Genomic DNA, 18704 nt, shown 5'->3' with positions numbered 1-18704 from the left:
GACCTCATTTTCATGGTTCAGTGGTCAAAGTTAAGTTTTTGAGTTTTGGTCTTTTTTTCTAATACTATATGCAATTGGTCTACTATATTTGGTGTATGGAAATATTTTATGATCTATTTGTCAGTCACACAGGTTTTATTTGACCTTGACCTCATTTTCATGGTTCAGTGGTGAAAGTTAAGTTTTCAAGTTTTAGTCTTTTTTTCTAATACTATATGCAATAGGTCAACTAAATTTGGTGTATGGAAATATTTTATGATCTTTATGTCGTGCAGGTTTTATTTGACCTTGACCTCATTTTCATGGTTCATTTCTCAGTGTTAAGTTTTTGTGTTTTGGTCTGTTTTTCTTAAACTATAAGCAATAGGTCAACTATATTTGTTGTATGGAAGAATTGTTAGCTGTACATGCCTGCCTGGCATGGTTCTTCTGACCTTGACCTCATTTTCATGGTTCATTGGTCAATGTTTAGTTTTTTTACTTAATGTTAAGTTTATGTGACAGTTGTAATAAAGCTTTATATTGATGACTATCAACATAATATCAGTGATTAGTAAAGAAGGCGAGACATTTCAGTGTGTGCACTCTTGTGTTGCTTTTGGCTATTTCTAACCTTTTTCATGGCTAAGTCCCAGCATATCTCTTTAATATAAGAAGGCACAGAGTGCACATCTCTTCAGTAGATGGGTCACTACAAATGTAATATTGTTTGCCCTTGGTATTGCCTAATCTACTGTTGTGATAAGTTTAAACATTATTGAAATGAAACATATCTTTTTTAAAACAACATATCTTAAATATCAAAATGTCTATCTGTGACAAAATTTATATGCAAAATGCTAATTCTAGAACTGAAATCTGACAAAGGAGTAGGGGCAATAAGGCCCTTATTTGACCCAAAAATTACTGCAAATTTAAAAGTTATCATATATATTTTCAAATTACTGAAAAGTATCTTAGGTAGAAGGTATTCAGAAAAACAAAATTATTTTGGACATTGAACAAGTTACCATGGCAACAAATCATGCCTTAATTTGCATATTTTGTAAAATTTTGTGATTTTCCTTGTTTTTCATCAAATTTTTAAGTATATTTTCGATTGGAAAAGTATGTGCGCACCCAAGAAACAACTTTATATTTGGTGAGCTTTTGTCAATAGTAATAATAAAGCTTCAGTTAAGTTATTTTGTTGTTTCTTGGCTGCACACGATGTTTCCACAACAGAAATAAAGATAGAAAACTGCATAAATTCTGAATTTTCATCGTTTTTGTGAAAACAGTACATATTATGACGTAATTGTGACATCATCACATAAGAATCTTAATGTTTTTCATTTATATTTCTTGACCCAATGCATTTCTAAAGATTATGTGCCAATTTGAAAAAGTTATCAAACATTTTATTTTCTTGGGCCAAAACCAGGCCTTTAATGCCCTAATCATTTTAAAATTTAATCTTATAATTGAGCAATTTAATAGTTGGTTATTGTACATATTGCTGCCATAAATATGAAATACAATGACAGAGAATTAATCAAGGGTGGACCATCGACTATTTTTGTATATTTTTAACCAATCAAAAGTCTTTCCTTCAGAATTTAAAAAGAAAATTTCTGCATAAATTGAATTTGAGTTGTAAATTCTCAATAAAAAAAAAGGTAAAAAGATCAGAATAATAAAATTGAGTCAGATCTTGAACTACATATAATATAACTGTCTTTTCTTTTCAGATCACTACAAACTCTAGGATCTTGTCACAAGCAGAATGTGAGGATCTTTGCGGATCTTTACCAATTGACAGACAAAATGTGATCTCACTGACATTACAGCAATTTCATACAGAACAACAATTTAGCAAACAAATAAGGTACTTGGTACTATAACAGAAAAAAATATTAAGGAATAGGCACACACCTATGAAGTCTTTGCAGCTTGCAATATCTTGTACTTTACTAAAGAAGACATTTTTACATGTTCATGTAAAAGAAATAACCATCATCACCAATTAGGATTTTGATACAAAATTACTCAAAGCAAATATATAAATGAATCAATTTCAATTTAAAATGTTTATTTTTGTCTTCAAATCTATTTCATAGATTTGTCTGGTATTCCTTAGATATAAGGACAATGTTACTATAATGAAAAACATTTCAGTATTAAAAACTGCTCAGTAATGCAAACTCTGATAGTTTGTAAAAAAATCTCTACCAAGAAATAGACATATCTCATGTTTCACATTTCTTCATTGTCAAATATACCTGGTTGAAATGAAACACAACAAATTGAATGCAAATGCTCTTGTTATTCTAATGTGAATCTTCCTCCTGCTAAAAACATGTAGGTTTGTATCGGTGATTAAAACTGGGTTTATAACCGTGAAGACACTGAAGAGTATTAAGAGGTATCTGGTGGATGAAAGTACAAGGAAAGTTTCATATCAAAGGAACAATGCTTTTATTCCTGTTGTGCATCTAGACATTTGCCAGTTCATTGATCTAAAATGATCTGACTTTTAAAAGGGGCCTCCGTGGCCGTGTGGTGTAAGTAGTTACTACTGTAATCAGTAGCCAGTCAACACTGAGGTTGTGAGTTCCAACCCCGCTGTGCTGGTACACTCAACTCCAATCTTATTTGACTCGGATTGTCAGTTTTCCTATCGAAGGTCATGGTTTTCTCCGTGCAGTCCAGCTTCCTCCACCAATTAAAACTGGCTGCCATGTAATAGCCTAAATGTGGTGCTTAAAAGTGGCGTTACAACACCAAAAAATAAAAAAATTAAATTAAATCACACTTTTAGATACACCAAGGTCATGTATTTTTTTTTTAAATAATGGGGAAAAAAATATGGTAATAAAATTGTCTACACATTAAAAATAGATAACTATTAAAGAACATTCATATTGTATTTGAAATATTTTACAGATCTCTTGGTGATAGTAAAACAGTGTCAAATTCAATGCTTATTGTTCAGTGTGAATGTGGTGACCAAAATACAGAACTGATTGCATGTGCCAGATATTCTATACAGAGGGAACTTAAACGTATACTTGAAGAAAACAATGAGGTCAAAGTCCATGTGGTTTTTCTTGTACAACTGCCTGGTATAGCTGGAGATTCTTTTACTGGTTTCCAGGTATTAATTAAATCTTATAAGGTGTAAATATATAATGGGAGCAGTTAATGAGACCACAACCAAAAGACACACACAAAAAATAGTTAATTCGGTCTTCAACAGTAGGTAGTATCTATACAAAATGTCAATATTCATTTGAAGGTTTAATCTCAATCCTATATAAGTTTCCATAAGGCATCTGCTGTAGAAATTGTTTCATAAACAAACCGTTTCAGAATACTAAAAAAGGGTAGGCTACATGTATTTTAAATTCCACTGTTTAGTTAGATATATGCAGTCTCTTATCCTCCAGAACTTGTGAGTAGATTTTAGCATGCACTTGTAATTTGTATCACTTTAGATATAATTATGCATCATATGTTTTTACCTTTTCCCTCTTTTTTCTGCTCCTGTGAAAGGTTCTGTTTTGACATAACGAAGCATGTTCATATTGTGTCACCAACCTCAGTGCACCATCTGTTCGAATTTACAGATAAGATCTTTTATAGTCAAAATGGTTCTGATAACATATAAGTTCTTGCTGGGTAGTAATTCTTGCCATCATATTATAGAATCCTCAATCACCATCTAGTGCGGAAATTGGCATTTAAGGTATTTTTCATTTCCTTTTTGGAAATTAACCCATATTAATCTTTGAAAGATATATTTGAAGGGAAGAACTGCTTCTGAATGAGAATAACTCTATTTTAATCAGTATTATCCTGTGTGTCTGGATTGTTTTTATTTTCACAATTTCAATGCATGAACTTTTTTAGTGGGTGTTAAATTGGCATCATTTATACTGTTGATTTGTATGAACTATTCACATTGTTTGATTTTGTTCATCCTTTCATCTAACAAAAAGTGTTCTTATTGTTATGCGTTTACTTTTCTACATTGGTTAGAGGTATAGGGGGAGGGTTGAGATCTCACAAACATGTTTAAGCTCGCCGCATTTTTGCGCCTGTCCCAAGTCAGGAGCCTCTGGCCTTTGTTAGTCTTGTATTATTTTAATTTTAGTTTCTTGTGTACAATTTGGAAATTAGTATGGCGTTCATTATCACTGGACTAGTATATATTTGTTTAGGGGCCAGCTGAAGTACGCCTCCGGGTGCGGGAATTTCTCGCTACATTGAAGACCTGTTGGTGACCCTCTGCTGTTGTTTTTTATTTGGTCGGGTTGTTGTCTCTTTGACACATTCCCCATTTCCATTCTCAATTTTATTTATTACTTGTTGATGTACTACTAAATAGAATGAAAGCAGTGACTTAATGATATGGGATCAGCAGCTTTATACTGATTGAGTCATAATGTTTGAACATCTTGAAGTCAGCTACATGTTTGCCTTCAAATTTCAATTTTCAAAAAATGTTGAACTAAGTTAATGGATTATATCGTCGTCACACTTTTCTTCAGAACTTCTAAATAGAATCACTTATTACATGGTCAGATCTGTCATACACCCACATTCTGTATTCAAATATATAACACATGCTTCTGTTTTTTACTTTTTCACTCTGAAATACACCTGTGCATCCTGTATTAATTGGTTTATATGTTCTGAAATAATATTTTTGTAAGAGTAAAAAGTATTTTATACTCCCTGTAGTAATATGACTGTAATTTACTTCCCTTTAGTAGTTCTCTTGAGAGTTTTATAATTTTAAAGCTTTAGTTTCATGTTAATGATATATATAGTCTTACATGAATTGTAAATATTTCTCATTTAGTGTGGACTGTGGCATTCTGTCCATATAGATGACTTACGCATTTCCACAGTTATTCCACCATTATGTGACATGTGTGACAAGTCTGCTGGTGAAATACTTTCAAGCACAAAACAGGAAGTAAAACAAATCAGCGAAAATGTTGAAACTTTAGAAGAATCTGAATTACAAACATATGAAGAAGATAAATATGAACCTGAACTATCTGAACAAAAAGAATTTCACATAAATAAGTTTATCAGGAGTTGTATACTTAAAGCACTGGCCTGTTTGAAAGATCCTCCTACGGACTCTGGACATACATCTGGCCGGACAACTGAAAGACTTAACATTGTTTTAAGACTGCTTGAAAATAGTCAAGGTAAGCTAGAAGTAATACTATGGTTTAATTATTATTAGTTGCATACCAATTTTTGTGAATTTCTTGGCTACAGGTTAACCACGAATTAAAATGTTTAACACATTTCAATTTTTCTGTTGGCTTGTATGTGGACTTTGGCAAAACCACAACATAAAGTTAATATCCACAAAAATGTAAGTTTCCAGAATCCATGAAAATAAATGAATCCAAAAATTACCAAATCTAGGGAGATAATATAATTATATTATATATTTCCAGAGGAACCAAAGACAGTCCTATCAGGAATTGCTGAACACACAACTCAGATCATCAGAGAACGAGAAGAAAGCTTTGACACAACAACTTCATCTAACTGGTTATCTGTATTGGCTTCTAGACCGGAAAATATTACCAAGGCTGGAACATTTAGGTCTGTAATAGTTTGAAAAAGCAACAGAAAAAAGAGTTGAAAATGGAGCACAGGAATAATTTTTATTGTCAACTACTGACTTAGATAAATCCCAATATTAGTAAGCAAGGATCATTACAATACTTATTGTGTACATGTCAATGGTTTAGATTCTGTTTTTATAAGAATGTCAGGAAAAAGTAGAAAAGGTTGACCTTATTTCATTCTTTACCCATTTTAGATGAAAATGATATCCAAGTTTCATATCTAGGATACTATGAAATGTGTTTTATAAAAAGATGCGTTATATTGAAAGGGAAAAAAGGTTATAACGATTTTTTTTTATTATAATTGACTCTGGTTACCTCAAATTTGTCCAGACCAGAGAAATGTTTGGACTTACTAATGTTCAGTCTGGCAAAAATGAATACTGGAAGTTCATCTGACCAAGGGACACAACTCATGCTTAACTTTTTGAAGGCTAAACTGGATCCTGTAGGGTATGGGTTGGGGATCAATAATCTGGTCTGAGATTGATGATTCTGTATATAATTATCTTGTATTGTTTAGATATGGTATTTGTCTTGTTCATTGACTAGTAGGAATATAAATTAAAGACAACATAATTAGAATTTGAATAAAGACTTTTTATTATAATATTATCTTTAATGTCAATGCTAGAAAGAAGATTTTTCTCTTTGCAGGGAATGTGTCAGTCAGTTTTTGGAATCAAAAGTTGTTCCCATTTTAGCAGGAATAATTTCGTTTATAGACACAAATAGGAACTTAGATATTCTGATCAGAAATGAAGAACAGAAACAAAATTGGCAGACCGAGCTTTGGCTCAAGATCATTAACGATCCTGAATTGACACAATTAAACTATATGACAATTGTGTCTCCGAAACAGAAACAGGAACTCTCAGAATATGTTGTAAAAACAACGTCATCTACTGGCCGTGTTTTCTCAGCTATCATGCCTTTTTCTTGGTTGATTTACAACCAGATTGATGAAGTATTAGTCAATACCAAAAAAACTCTACAAGAAAGTGGTAAGTTCATCAAAGTAATGAATGATCTATGATTAAGAAAATTCTGTATCAATGCTGTCATTTGCCCTTGTCTCATGACAATAATATTTGGAAATTAATGCTGAACTAAATTTGGCCCAAAGTTATCATTTAAAATTGTGTATGGTGTTTATTCTAATAAAGAAAAAAGAAGACATACAGACATACAGAAATCTGATAGTATCAAGTTATTTCTCTGAAACTCAGTCTTATGAGAGGTCAACAATTCCTTTGGAAAAAAAAATCTTTTTGTTCCAACATTTTGCAAATAACTTTCCATCTCAACAAAATGAATTGAAGAATACTTTCCATCTCAACAAAATGAATTGAAGAATACTTTCCATCTCAACAAAATGAATTGAAGAATACTTTCCATCTCAACAAAATGAATTGAAGAATACTTTCCATCTCAACAAAATGAATTGAAGAAATCGTTTGTAAGATTGAATACAGCTGTCAGCTCACTCAAACCTGTAGATGATGGTAAATAGACATAAAATATTGTTCTTAAAAGAGGGTTTAAATGTATAAAGGTTTGTACCTTGATTCCAAAAACACAGATGACCATTCTTATACTTAATATTTATTCCAAAAACTTAGTTTATTAAATGTGTTATTAGTGTAGGTTAAACCGTTATAAAATTTTCTGTTTTTGTTCCTTCCAGACGACCTCATAAATGAAGCCCTTAAAGCTGCTGACATATTTCAAGATTTTCCATTAGGAAGACTGTTGTTGAGTATTGAAGAGATCACCACACAAGATATCCTTCAATGCTATATTAGAGATTTTGTTTTCATGGTTTACCCAGTTCAAACTGAGAATGAATGTAATGTAAGTAAAATTATACAGAATATGGCAAAGTTAAGGGAGTTTGATGGCACCAAACCTCCCCTAACCTGTGGTAGTGGTGTAACAGTAAGACATAATAAACTATACAAATTACTATTACTCCTCAGATCCATACAAAGCAGAAATACATCTATCTAAAACACTGACCGTACAAGACAGGGAATTTTAACAGTAATGCATTGATTATTAGTTCTGTTAACCCTAACTAAAACATTTGTATTAAATAAATGCTTCTTTTCTTAAATTCTCTATATTGCATTTTGTAATCTATTTCATGCTTAGGATTTATATTTGAGAAGTTTTTTTCTTCTTTTTTTACAGCTTGTATGTGAAAATGTGGCAATAGAATGTAAAACACTACTCAGAGGAGAATATGGAAGGCTTCTACCTTCTTTATTTGGTTGTCACATTGTATATGCTTACCAAGCAGCAAGATTTAATAATTTTTCACATATTGTTTGTGTTTGGCCTGACTGTAGTGAAAAGGTTCTTGAATATCAGCAGGGAGAATCCAAAAACTTTCTTGTCACTGATGAAGAAAACGTAAGAACTTCTTAAATCTATTATTTCCTTAACAAATGTCACAGAAACAAAATTCATTATGTTTTATGTCTGATTTCTGCACATACATGTCAACCTCTGACAATGGGAAATCATGTAATGACATGACATGACATGTCAAAAAGTGTGTGAAAACGTGTGACGTAGATGCAGACTTGTTAATATGAATGTGGTAATGTTCATAATTTCATACAAATTTGTGAATATAAAAAAACGATATATATTCTACTATGAACTTTTATTGTTTTAAACACTGGTCTGTAATGTTGCTTTTAAAGCACCACCACTAGGCACATATTCAAAACAACTGCCAGTTTCAAGTTTAGTTACATTTATTTGATAACAGCACACAAAACAAATGTATCATAGTCAAGTTCTGAACAGAATTCAGTGTCAATTTCTTTATAATTGAAAAGGCTCTCCCACAGTTGGAATTGATATTTGACTGAATTAGCTTCATCAAGATTTGAAAGAATGTCATAATGTTGTTTTTTTTGGCGATGTAAAATGTCATCTATTATCTCTGCCATTACTCCCATTGCTATTGCCTGGTTAAAACTGGGTAGTTCATCAGAAGAAAGCTGGTACTATGAGAGTTGATCCAACAGTTCTGTGATATTTTTATCCCCATGGCCTGTAGAAATCTGTTGCTGTGTTGGCTAGATTTGAAACTGAAATTGAAAAAGAAAAATGTTTTATAAATTTGATTTCCATTAGATAAACATGTTAAATGCTTATTCAAATAGCTACATTGTATTTCTCCTCTCACATGTATTGGTTTTTTTAATCATTGCAACATAGAATACACAAATTATGCGTTACATGTCACTCGATCATTTAAACTCGAACTCCAAAATATAATTTATAAATCTTGAACCTTGCCGTACACATCGTTTTGGCTTAACAATCGGCACTTTAGACGACGGTACAGGCCCTGAAAGTGACCTCTTTCTGTGCACATTTCCCCTATAAAGTGAATTTGAAAGAAAGTCACAAAATCGTTAAAACTAATCACAAACTACTTACCTTTTTTTGTTTGTCCATATAGAAAAATAAACAATAAGGCAGCCAAACAATTACTTCGAATTTTTCGGTATTTATCGCCGAATAAGGAAAAAACCCGAGAATAGCGATATCACTAACGACCAAAAAATGAAAAGAACGAAAAAGCGTGTAATTGCGTGTAAAGTGGTGAAAAGCGTGTACACACCATGTGACAAAATCCTCGCGTGTAAACCGTTAAAAAAGCGTGTATTACACGCGAATATCATGTCACTTGACATGTATGTTTCTGCATATTAGAAACAAATTTATATGGATTTTGTTTCTGATGATATTTTTGATTAGAAAAAATACAGGAAATTTTACATATCTTCTGAGGGGAGTAGAAAATTTTAAACTCGGACCTCAATCACATAATGGATTTTTCTCTCTATAGATATTTCTGTTTTAATTAAAAATACAGGATTGGGGATGGGGGTAAACATTTTGTCATGTTATTGTTAAATATCTATGTTCGAGTAATTTTGTGTTTAGTAGTATGAGAAATGTCTGACTTGATCAAATTTTTAATTGGTTACCCTGAGATCAGCTTTTGTATATTCAACTCTTTAAAATTGATATGACTGTCACAATGTAATATTTATTTTCTTTCATATTTTGATAAATTTTAGACATTAGACATCCTAGCTCTTCAGTTATTGATTGATGATCTCAAACCTGTGAAAGATGCATTAAACAAACCAGAACCTAGAAATAAATGGTTACAAAAGGTCTGTCAGTATAGACCTGTTGTTGAAAGGATATTTGGACATTTCAAACAGGATGTTCAAAATCAGGAATTAAAATATGGAGAGCAATGTCAACAGGGTCTCCAGCAAGCCAGGTACTCTTTTGTGTTAAGGCCTTTGGTAACATATGTGTAAGATTTGAAAGCATTTGAAGTCTGTCTGTCTGTCTGTGATTTACATGTTGATCACTAATACAAGCATGCAATATACTGCAACTGTTAACTAATTTACAGAATAGTTGATACTTGTGCACTTTTTTTTTACCACACTCATGCATGTTAATCTCCTTTCAAATTTTAAATTTAGTTCAATGTTGTCTTTTAGAAAAAAAAAGATAAAACCAAAAAGATCCAAAGCATAATCTACATATTCTTGAAAGTTATTGAATGAACAAAATGACTGCTCTACAGTTTAATTTAACAAATATAGTTGATATTGATTTGTCTTTATCATTCCTTTTTATTTCTTCAGATTCAGATGGACAAGAACCTTTATTGTAAAGTTATTTATTGAGAATGTTTGTATGTCAAATGAAGAAGAAGGAAAAGAAGTTATAAGGTGCATGGCTCTGTGGACAGTATGTATATTACTATATTATCGGTCATCCCACTGTCTATATCACTCTGTTCAGCTCTTAATATTATTCCGTATCATGTCTTTGTGACGTCAAATACGTTGACCCGGCCTTAATAACTTTGACCCGAACATATCAGCGACGTCATAATGTTTGAACCGACGTTAATAACTTTGACCCGAACTTATCAAGTCATCTTTTGTGTGCTGGTGAAACAAAGAAAACACTTCTGAAACGCAAAAATATAGCCCGATAAATCGATTATCAGATTATCTGCATATTGATATTGTAAAATATCAGCTGCTTGACATTATATGAAGGCTTTTTGATCTCGTTCGCTACGCTCACTCGACAAAAAGCTTCATATACTGTCTCGCAGCTGATATTTTACGATATCAACATGCAGATAACCTGATAATCGGTACATAAATAAAAATGCCTTTGATGTGTAATTTAAAATATCTGTTTCATCTGTAATTTTGAGGTTAAGCACAACTAACTGAAAGTTATGTACTTGAATTTTTGAGAGATGGCTTGTATATTACATGTATTATCAAAATTTAAACGATTATTTTAGGAGTAAATTGTATCGTTTTATTTAGAGTTCCATTTATGGGCATTATGTTTTCTGGTCTGTGCGTCTGTTTGTCTGTCCGTCCGCCTGTCTGTCTGTCCCGCCTCAGTTTAAAGTTTTTGGTTAAGTTTTTGGTCAAGGTAGTTTTTGATGAAGTTGAAGTCCAATCAACTTGCAACTTATTAAACATGTTCCCTATGATATGATCTTTCTAATTTTAATGCCAAATTAGAGATTTTATCCCATATTCACGGTCCACTGAACATAGAAAATGATAGTGCGGATGTACTTGGGACACATTCTTGTTCTAAAGGTTTTTTTTCAGCTAACATTATAGAGCAACAGTTTAGAAGTTTATTATTGGAAGGACTAGCTCTTACGTGTACACTCAGACGACCATGTTTTGTTTATTGGTGTTCACTTTGTTTGTACATCAATTTTCTTATGGGATTTGGGAGTTAAAGGTTGAGGTTCATGATCAGTTCAACTCTCCTACATATGAATTCCAATTATAGTCTTTTCTGTATAAAATTAAAGTTGATGCATTATATTAAGAGGTAAATGAGAAAATAAGACATCAAAAACTCACTGAACTTTCAAAAAAATTATTTTAGGCATAGTTTTTTCTGTTTACTTTTATATGATTCCTTTTTTGTTGTGATATCAGAAATTATTACATTGGTTGCAATGAATTACATTGATTTCCCAGTTAGATAAAAACCGATAATTTCACATGTGAAATAAACGTGGTTATTTCACTCTCTGACGTCATACAACAATAGGTGTTGTCAAGACGTCGATAACGTCGGATCAAAACAAATTGTCAATGCGTAGGGAAAAGATATAGTTCCTTACATTTTGTACATTAATTTCATAAAAAAAAGCCATTTGCCAATGTAATAAAAAGAATAACTAATCGCCGTATTTGAATATCAAAAATAAGACAACTTGTGACCGAATGCCGCTATGGATTAAACTCATGCTGCGCACTCGTTTAATCCATGCATCGTTCGGTCACGCGTTGTCTTATTTTTGATATTCAAATACGGCGATTAGTTATACTATAAGTAATGTTGATATGATTGCTCAACATCTTATAGTGTGATTGCATGTTAAATGTTGTACTTCCTCCCATTAGTAGAGGCAATGCTCTGCCAAGTAGAGATTTTCATTCAGAATATGTAAAGATATGGGTTGTGATGAAGACAACTCTTGCTAATTCATGAAATGGGAGATAACTCAAGATTTTTGTAAATATAAAGTAATATTATAAACTTCCTTTTCTTTCTTATTTGCATGTGTTTAGCTATTTTTAAGTGTTTTAGCTAGTTAATATAATAATAAGAAAACAGCTTCATATTGTTTGTTTTTATTTATACATGGCATACCTTTCTTAGTATTTGTTTTTTGTTTAGCATGTCATTTGTTTTTTTGAATGTAGAAATTAGGTGAAACTGATCCTGACATGAAGACATTATCTACATTTGAAACAATAGAGAACTATCTGAAAAAGAGAAATGACACTGTTTTAAGCCAGTGCTTTGGGTAAGACTATCTGACAGTCTTTGTTTGGTATGGTCAATTTTGAAATAAAAAACACTCCAATAGAACTTAGATATATATGTTGTGTAATTTGAGGATACATTTTTGTTTCATGTTTTTCCAATTTCTAATTCAGGTTAAATTTAGAAAATCTTGAAAAAAAATCTAGTTTAATGAATATATACAACTACTTTCAGAATTTTAATAATTATGGATAAATATCTTACCCATTTATACACAACACAATTTAAGATATATGTTTTATTATTAAAATATCAAAACATACTAAAACTACAACTAAATATTAAAATAAACTGTATCATAACAGTACATATCTTTCTACATTGTATGACAAACTATATAATACATTATTGGCTTTCTGGGGGCTACTCATTCACTTAAGAGAATTGAAATAAACATTTCAAACTATTCAAAATATGAGAAAATAAATTCAAAACTTATCAAAATATGAGAAAAATAAAAATAAGCGATTAGTAAAAAATGTTCCTTGGGCGATCCCCAGGAATGAACCTATGTGTTTCCTGGGGCGATCCCCAGGAATGAGCCTATGTGTTTCCTGGGGCGATCCCCAGGAATGAACCTATGTGTTTCCTGGGGCGATCCCCAGGAATGAGCCTATGTGTTTCCTGGGGCGATCCCCAGGAATGAACCTACATTCCTCGACAGGAATGAACCTAATTGCTCCTGGGCGATCCCAGCGTAGTAAAAATACTACTTAAAATACAATTTGTTCCTCGACAGGAATTAACCTATCTGATGTATTATTGAATTGGGGGAGTATGATTCCCCTGGAATTAAAAGCCAAATGAAATGAGTTCATAAAATGAAAGAATGAAAGCCCCCAAGAAATAATGATCCAGCAGGTGTAGTACAATATACATAAAGAGAATGAATGACCTGGAGCGATCCAGCAGGTACGACCTGAAATATAATATATATATAACTGTACTGTATGAAATGTAGACCTGGAGCGATCCCTGCATGTGTGGAGCAATCTAGACTAAAGATATAAACATGATAAATACTGTGTACTACATGTACTATGTGCTGAAATATAATACATATAAAATAAATACATACATGTATGCATTACTATACTGAGAAATAAAGAGAATGAATGACCTGTGGCAATCTAGCAGGGGTAGTACGACCTGTGGCGATCCAGCAGGCGTAGTACAATACACATAAATAAAATAACCTGTGGCGATCCAGCAGGCGTAGTACAATACACATAAATAAAATAACCTGTGGCTATCCAGCAGGCGTAGTACAATATACATGAATAAAATAACCTGTGGCGATCCAGCAGATGTAGTACAATATACATAAATAAAATAATCTGTGGCTATCCAGCAGGGGTAGTACAATATACATAAATAAAATAACCTGTGGAGATCCAGCAGGCGTAGTACAATATATATAAATAAAAAACCTGTGTCGATCCAGCAGGCGTAGTACAATACACATAAATAAAATAACCTGTGGCGATCCAGGAGATGTAGTACAATATACATAATAAGAAAGAATGACCTGTGGCTATCTAGCAGGCGTAGTACAATACCCATAATAGATAGAATGACTTGTGGCGATCCAGCAGGTGTAGTACAGTATACATAAATAGAATGACCTGTGGCGATCCAGCAGGTGTAGTACAGTATACATAAAGAGAATGAATGACCTGTGGCGATCCAGCAGGGGTAGTACGACCTGTGGGGATCCAGCAGGCGTAGTACAATACGTACAATATACATAAAGAGAATGAATGACCTGGAGCGATTCAGCAGGCCTAGGTACGACCTGAAATATCATATATGTAACTGTACTGTATGAAATGTACACCTGAGGAGATCCCTGCATGTGTGGAGCAATCTAGACTAAAGATATAAACATGATAAATACTGTGTGCTACATGTACTATGTGCTGAAATATAATACATATAAAATAAGTACATACATGTATGCATAACTATACTGAGAAATGTCCATCTTGGGAGATCCTGGAATGTGTAAAATAATCTAGTATAGAGATAGCAAATAGAATAGCGATATGAACATGATAAAAAACTGTGTGCTTCGATTCATGTACTATGTGCTGAAATATATATACATTTAAATTCATATAATTCTTAATATACCGTACGAAATATACACCTGAAAAGATCCAGGCCGGTTGTGGAACACTCAGGAATAAATATAAATATGATAAAAACTCTGCTAAGTGATGAAATATCATACATATAAAATAAATACATATGACTGAGACATTTCCAGGAAGGTGTAGAATAATCTAGAATAGAGATGGTGTTTATATATCTCAACTTGTACGATTCGCTCGTGTATGTAACAATGTATTAGATTTTAGCGAGAGAAATTTATGTATTACTGAAAAATTATTACACCAGGGTTTTCGATATCACAAACTGGTCAAAACATTTACTAAATTTTATCACCGGTATAAGGAAATAATTCGTAAATATAACTCAACATGCAGACATCTTATACGTTCAGGTATTTCACATCCAAAATTTTATGGAAATATTCTTTATAAAGCACAAAAATGTCAGTATTCTCCTCAGAAACTAACAAAACCTTTAAATAGACTTATTAAAAGGGGATATAGTTACGATACTGTTGTCAGGTCATTAAAGATTGCATATTTTGGCTTTAACATTGATTCACTGATAGGGTCTTTGCATCGGAACTAAACACATTTATTTCTAAAAAAAAAAAAAAAACCAGTTGTTGGCATGACACGGGTTATGTTCTTCTCATATATTTTATGATAGTATGATACTAAACCCCTAACGGGAGGGATTGTACCTGATATTCATATGATGAAGACATAATCTTTCAATCAGTTTAATTGAGGTCTGGAGCTGGCATGTCAGTTAACTGCTAGTAGTCTGTTGTTATTTATGTATTATTGTCATTTTATTTATTTTCTTTTGTTACATCTTTTGACATCAGACTCGGACTTCTCTTGAACTGAATTTTAATGTGCGTATTGTTATTGTTTTACTTTTCTACATTGGCTAGAGGTATAGGGGGAGGGTTGAGATCTCATAAACATGTTTAACCCCGCCGCAATTTTGCGCCTGTCCTAAGTCAGGAGCCTCTGGCCTTTGTTAGTCTTGTATGATTTTAAATTTTAGTTTCTTGTGTATAATTCGGAGTTTAGTATGACGTCCATTATCACTGTACTATTATGCATATTTTAGGGGCCAGCTGAAGGACACCTACGGGTGCGGGAATTCTCGCTACATTGAAGACCCATTGGTTGCCTTCGGCTGTTGTTTGCTCTATGGTCGGGTGGTTGTCGCTTTGACATATTCACCATTTCCTTTCTCAATTTTATACATGTACATGTAGCAATCTATAATAGCAATATGAACATGATAAATACTGTTGCTTCTGTACTACATGTATGTGCTGAAATATAATACATGTACATATAAATATAAATTCATACTATATGTACGAAATGTTAACCTGAAGAGATCTCTGTCGGTGTGGAACAATCTAGAATAGAGATAAAGATACCGTGTGATACTATGTGCTAAAATATGAGACATTAATACATAGTATTACTTATTTATATACATGTATGTATCTGCTGTCATTACAAATGTATGTTTTGCTTATCACTAAAATAAAAAAATATAACTTATACTTAACAAAGGCAAAGTTTCCACCAATACAATACATTCAGTTGCGTATCCTTAAGAAGTTCAGACATATACGTGCTTGAGTATACGTGTCCTCGAATCTCCATGCTGCTCTTCACACCCTACTCTGCAGTAGTATATGATAAACCTGTATACTACATGTAGTATCTGGTAAACCCGAAGTGTTCTGTATGATCTAAGCGTTCCCTCAGTGTCCTTGGGCTAGTGTTGAAGAACTGCGGAATTAATACATTGTAAGGACTAATCTGGAACTATATATTCTACGTTGAAGCAAAGTGTCCACCAGAGGCAGTGATTCTGCATAATAACCATAACAAATCGTATACATATCATGTATCACGATCACTGACTCCTGATCCTGGGCGGTAGAAACATGCTTATCGGCTGCTTATCAAAGAAATTAAGCATTAAAGGCAAATGGAATGTGTATACATAGCTAGTGTGTATACTGATATAGCATGAGTTCAAACGTAGTGTTTATGGAATATTGAATGCCGTCGACATAGCGATAAAAACTGGCGGGCATAAAGTACGGGAAACTTGTAATGATACTGACATTTTGGAAAATGCTGACAAACAATTATTTATTAATCAAGATGTGTATTAAATATTGAACGAACGTTTACACACTTAGTCTACTCAATCGTGGTTCTATTCCAATTATCGTTATTGTTTACATATATGTGTTGCATTGTGGGATCGCGCACTTGAAAATGCTGTCATGGCCGAATGTCTCGATATCGAAATAAGGTCAATCAGTCATCTCATAGCGTGAGCTGGACATCTATGTTCTTGTTCTCAACTCTACAAGAAGAGTTAATCCAGTTTCGAAATATTAAAGATCATAATATGATTATCTGTGTTTACCTGGGCGCGTACCCATAGCACGCACTTGGAAAGTGATATTGAAGTGATAATAATACTCCATCAAATGAACAATATCCAATCACTATTCCAAAGAAACGTATATCCATGTCAATATCCGTTAACATAAAAAAAAAACAATTTCGAATATGGTTCGAAAATAGTAAATAATAACTGATTGTAATGCATCAAATACAACGATGCTTCCTCTCAATTCATCAACAATACTCTAACCCCCCTCTAGGGCACTATTCCTACTAAGCTAAAAATAGATGTTATGTAATTGCCTAAGAATAGACTAGATACCTGCCTGCTGAAATCATTGATAACAGATACATTGTATTGTGTATAAACTATAATTTAATAAATCAAATTTCCTTTTTTCATACCTGCATGAATTATGTTAATCAAACCTATGTGAGTTTGTGTTAATGCATTTATAACATCAGTGTTAAATTTTGTTCTCATTACTTTTGATTATGGGAGTAGAAGATTACTTACCATAACAATGGATAAAACTTGTAGTCTAATTTAGAAGTCGACCACTAATTAAAACATGCAGAATTTGTCATTGTTTATTGTTTTAAATGATTAAGGTTAGAGTATAATTTTATTTTGTAGAATATTGTCACCATGTTTAGCTTGTGAACGCAAAATCAGCACTCTCCCAGTTAAACTTCCATGTAATGATGTTTATTGTGAAAACTGTTACCGAGACATAATCATTGAGAAAAAGCAATGCATACATTGTAACAAAACACTGCCAGAAAACTTCAATCCAGCAGAATTGCATAAAAGGTAAAGTAAACAAAATAAGCAGCACCCCCAAAAAGTTCTGTTTTATAGTGGGCTGTATCTTAGGCTATTTGTCATTTCAAATCTTATACATTTCTGATATGGTCAAAAGATTCAATGCCAAAACTATGTTAAATTTTCAAAATTGTCTAAATAAGGGTAAGGTGAGATAATCTTATTTGCTAACTTCAAGTATTGTTAGGTGGAGGTATTATTTTGTGAGCACTGAACCTGTTTTAGTTCTTTGTAGTTCTTTATCAAAACTATGAGTTCACTGGTTACTGTTCTGATAGAAAAAGTTGAACTCACACAAAAAGAAATTGTTTGGTTTATTCTTGCTTCTAATTAACAAAAATCTTTTACAGCGAGAATTTGACTAAGTACAGAGATTTCAGAAGACGATGTGACAGTTTCTTTATGGAGGTTGTATCACAACTATGTTTTGCTGAAGGAACTCCACCATCACCAGATGTTATAAAGAAACTCCAGTCATACATTATTGGACAGAGTAAAAATGAGAGAGGAGAGAAACTCATGGTTTCTAAGGAATTATCTGTGTTTCAGGATTCGATTGACCCCACCCCAGTTGTCAGGTCATTCCTATTGCAACAGCTAATGCAGACTAGGTTTGTATTGTTAACTGGTTCTAAAACAATATTACAAAATTGTGTGGTAGATGGCATTTTCTTTCTTTTTTTTTTTCTACTTTCAAAATGAATTTGAAGCGAATTACTATGCATATTGCAAATAAATAAACAGAGAATACATAATTTTTTATGCCCCACC

At 32.6% G+C, this 18704-nt stretch overlaps 1 protein-coding gene across 1 annotated transcript in view; it reads left to right on the top strand.

The window, feature by feature from the left end:
• LOC143060987 (E3 ubiquitin-protein ligase rnf213-alpha-like) overlaps window positions 1-18704 on the top strand; it is a 122050-nt gene that overhangs the window by 69835 nt on the left and 33511 nt on the right. Inside the window, exons 46-57 of the mRNA XM_076233665.1 lie at window positions 1731-1867; window positions 2926-3136; window positions 4847-5204; window positions 5463-5613; window positions 6297-6643; window positions 7327-7493; window positions 7833-8054; window positions 9746-9957; window positions 10334-10439; window positions 12452-12555; window positions 17745-17921; window positions 18284-18544. Of these exons, the coding sequence (XP_076089780.1) occupies window positions 1731-1867; window positions 2926-3136; window positions 4847-5204; window positions 5463-5613; window positions 6297-6643; window positions 7327-7493; window positions 7833-8054; window positions 9746-9957; window positions 10334-10439; window positions 12452-12555; window positions 17745-17921; window positions 18284-18544 (2453 nt within the window). The remainder of the gene's footprint in view (window positions 1-1730; window positions 1868-2925; window positions 3137-4846; window positions 5205-5462; window positions 5614-6296; window positions 6644-7326; window positions 7494-7832; window positions 8055-9745; window positions 9958-10333; window positions 10440-12451; window positions 12556-17744; window positions 17922-18283; window positions 18545-18704) is intronic.

The sequence above is a fragment of the Mytilus galloprovincialis genome, chromosome 1 (assembly GCF_965363235.1).
Source record: "Mytilus galloprovincialis chromosome 1, xbMytGall1.hap1.1, whole genome shotgun sequence".
NCBI classification, from domain to species: domain Eukaryota; kingdom Metazoa; phylum Mollusca; class Bivalvia; order Mytilida; family Mytilidae; genus Mytilus; species Mytilus galloprovincialis.
The sequence above is the reverse complement of the archived record's forward strand: the minus strand, read 5'-3'. Positions and strand labels throughout refer to the sequence as shown.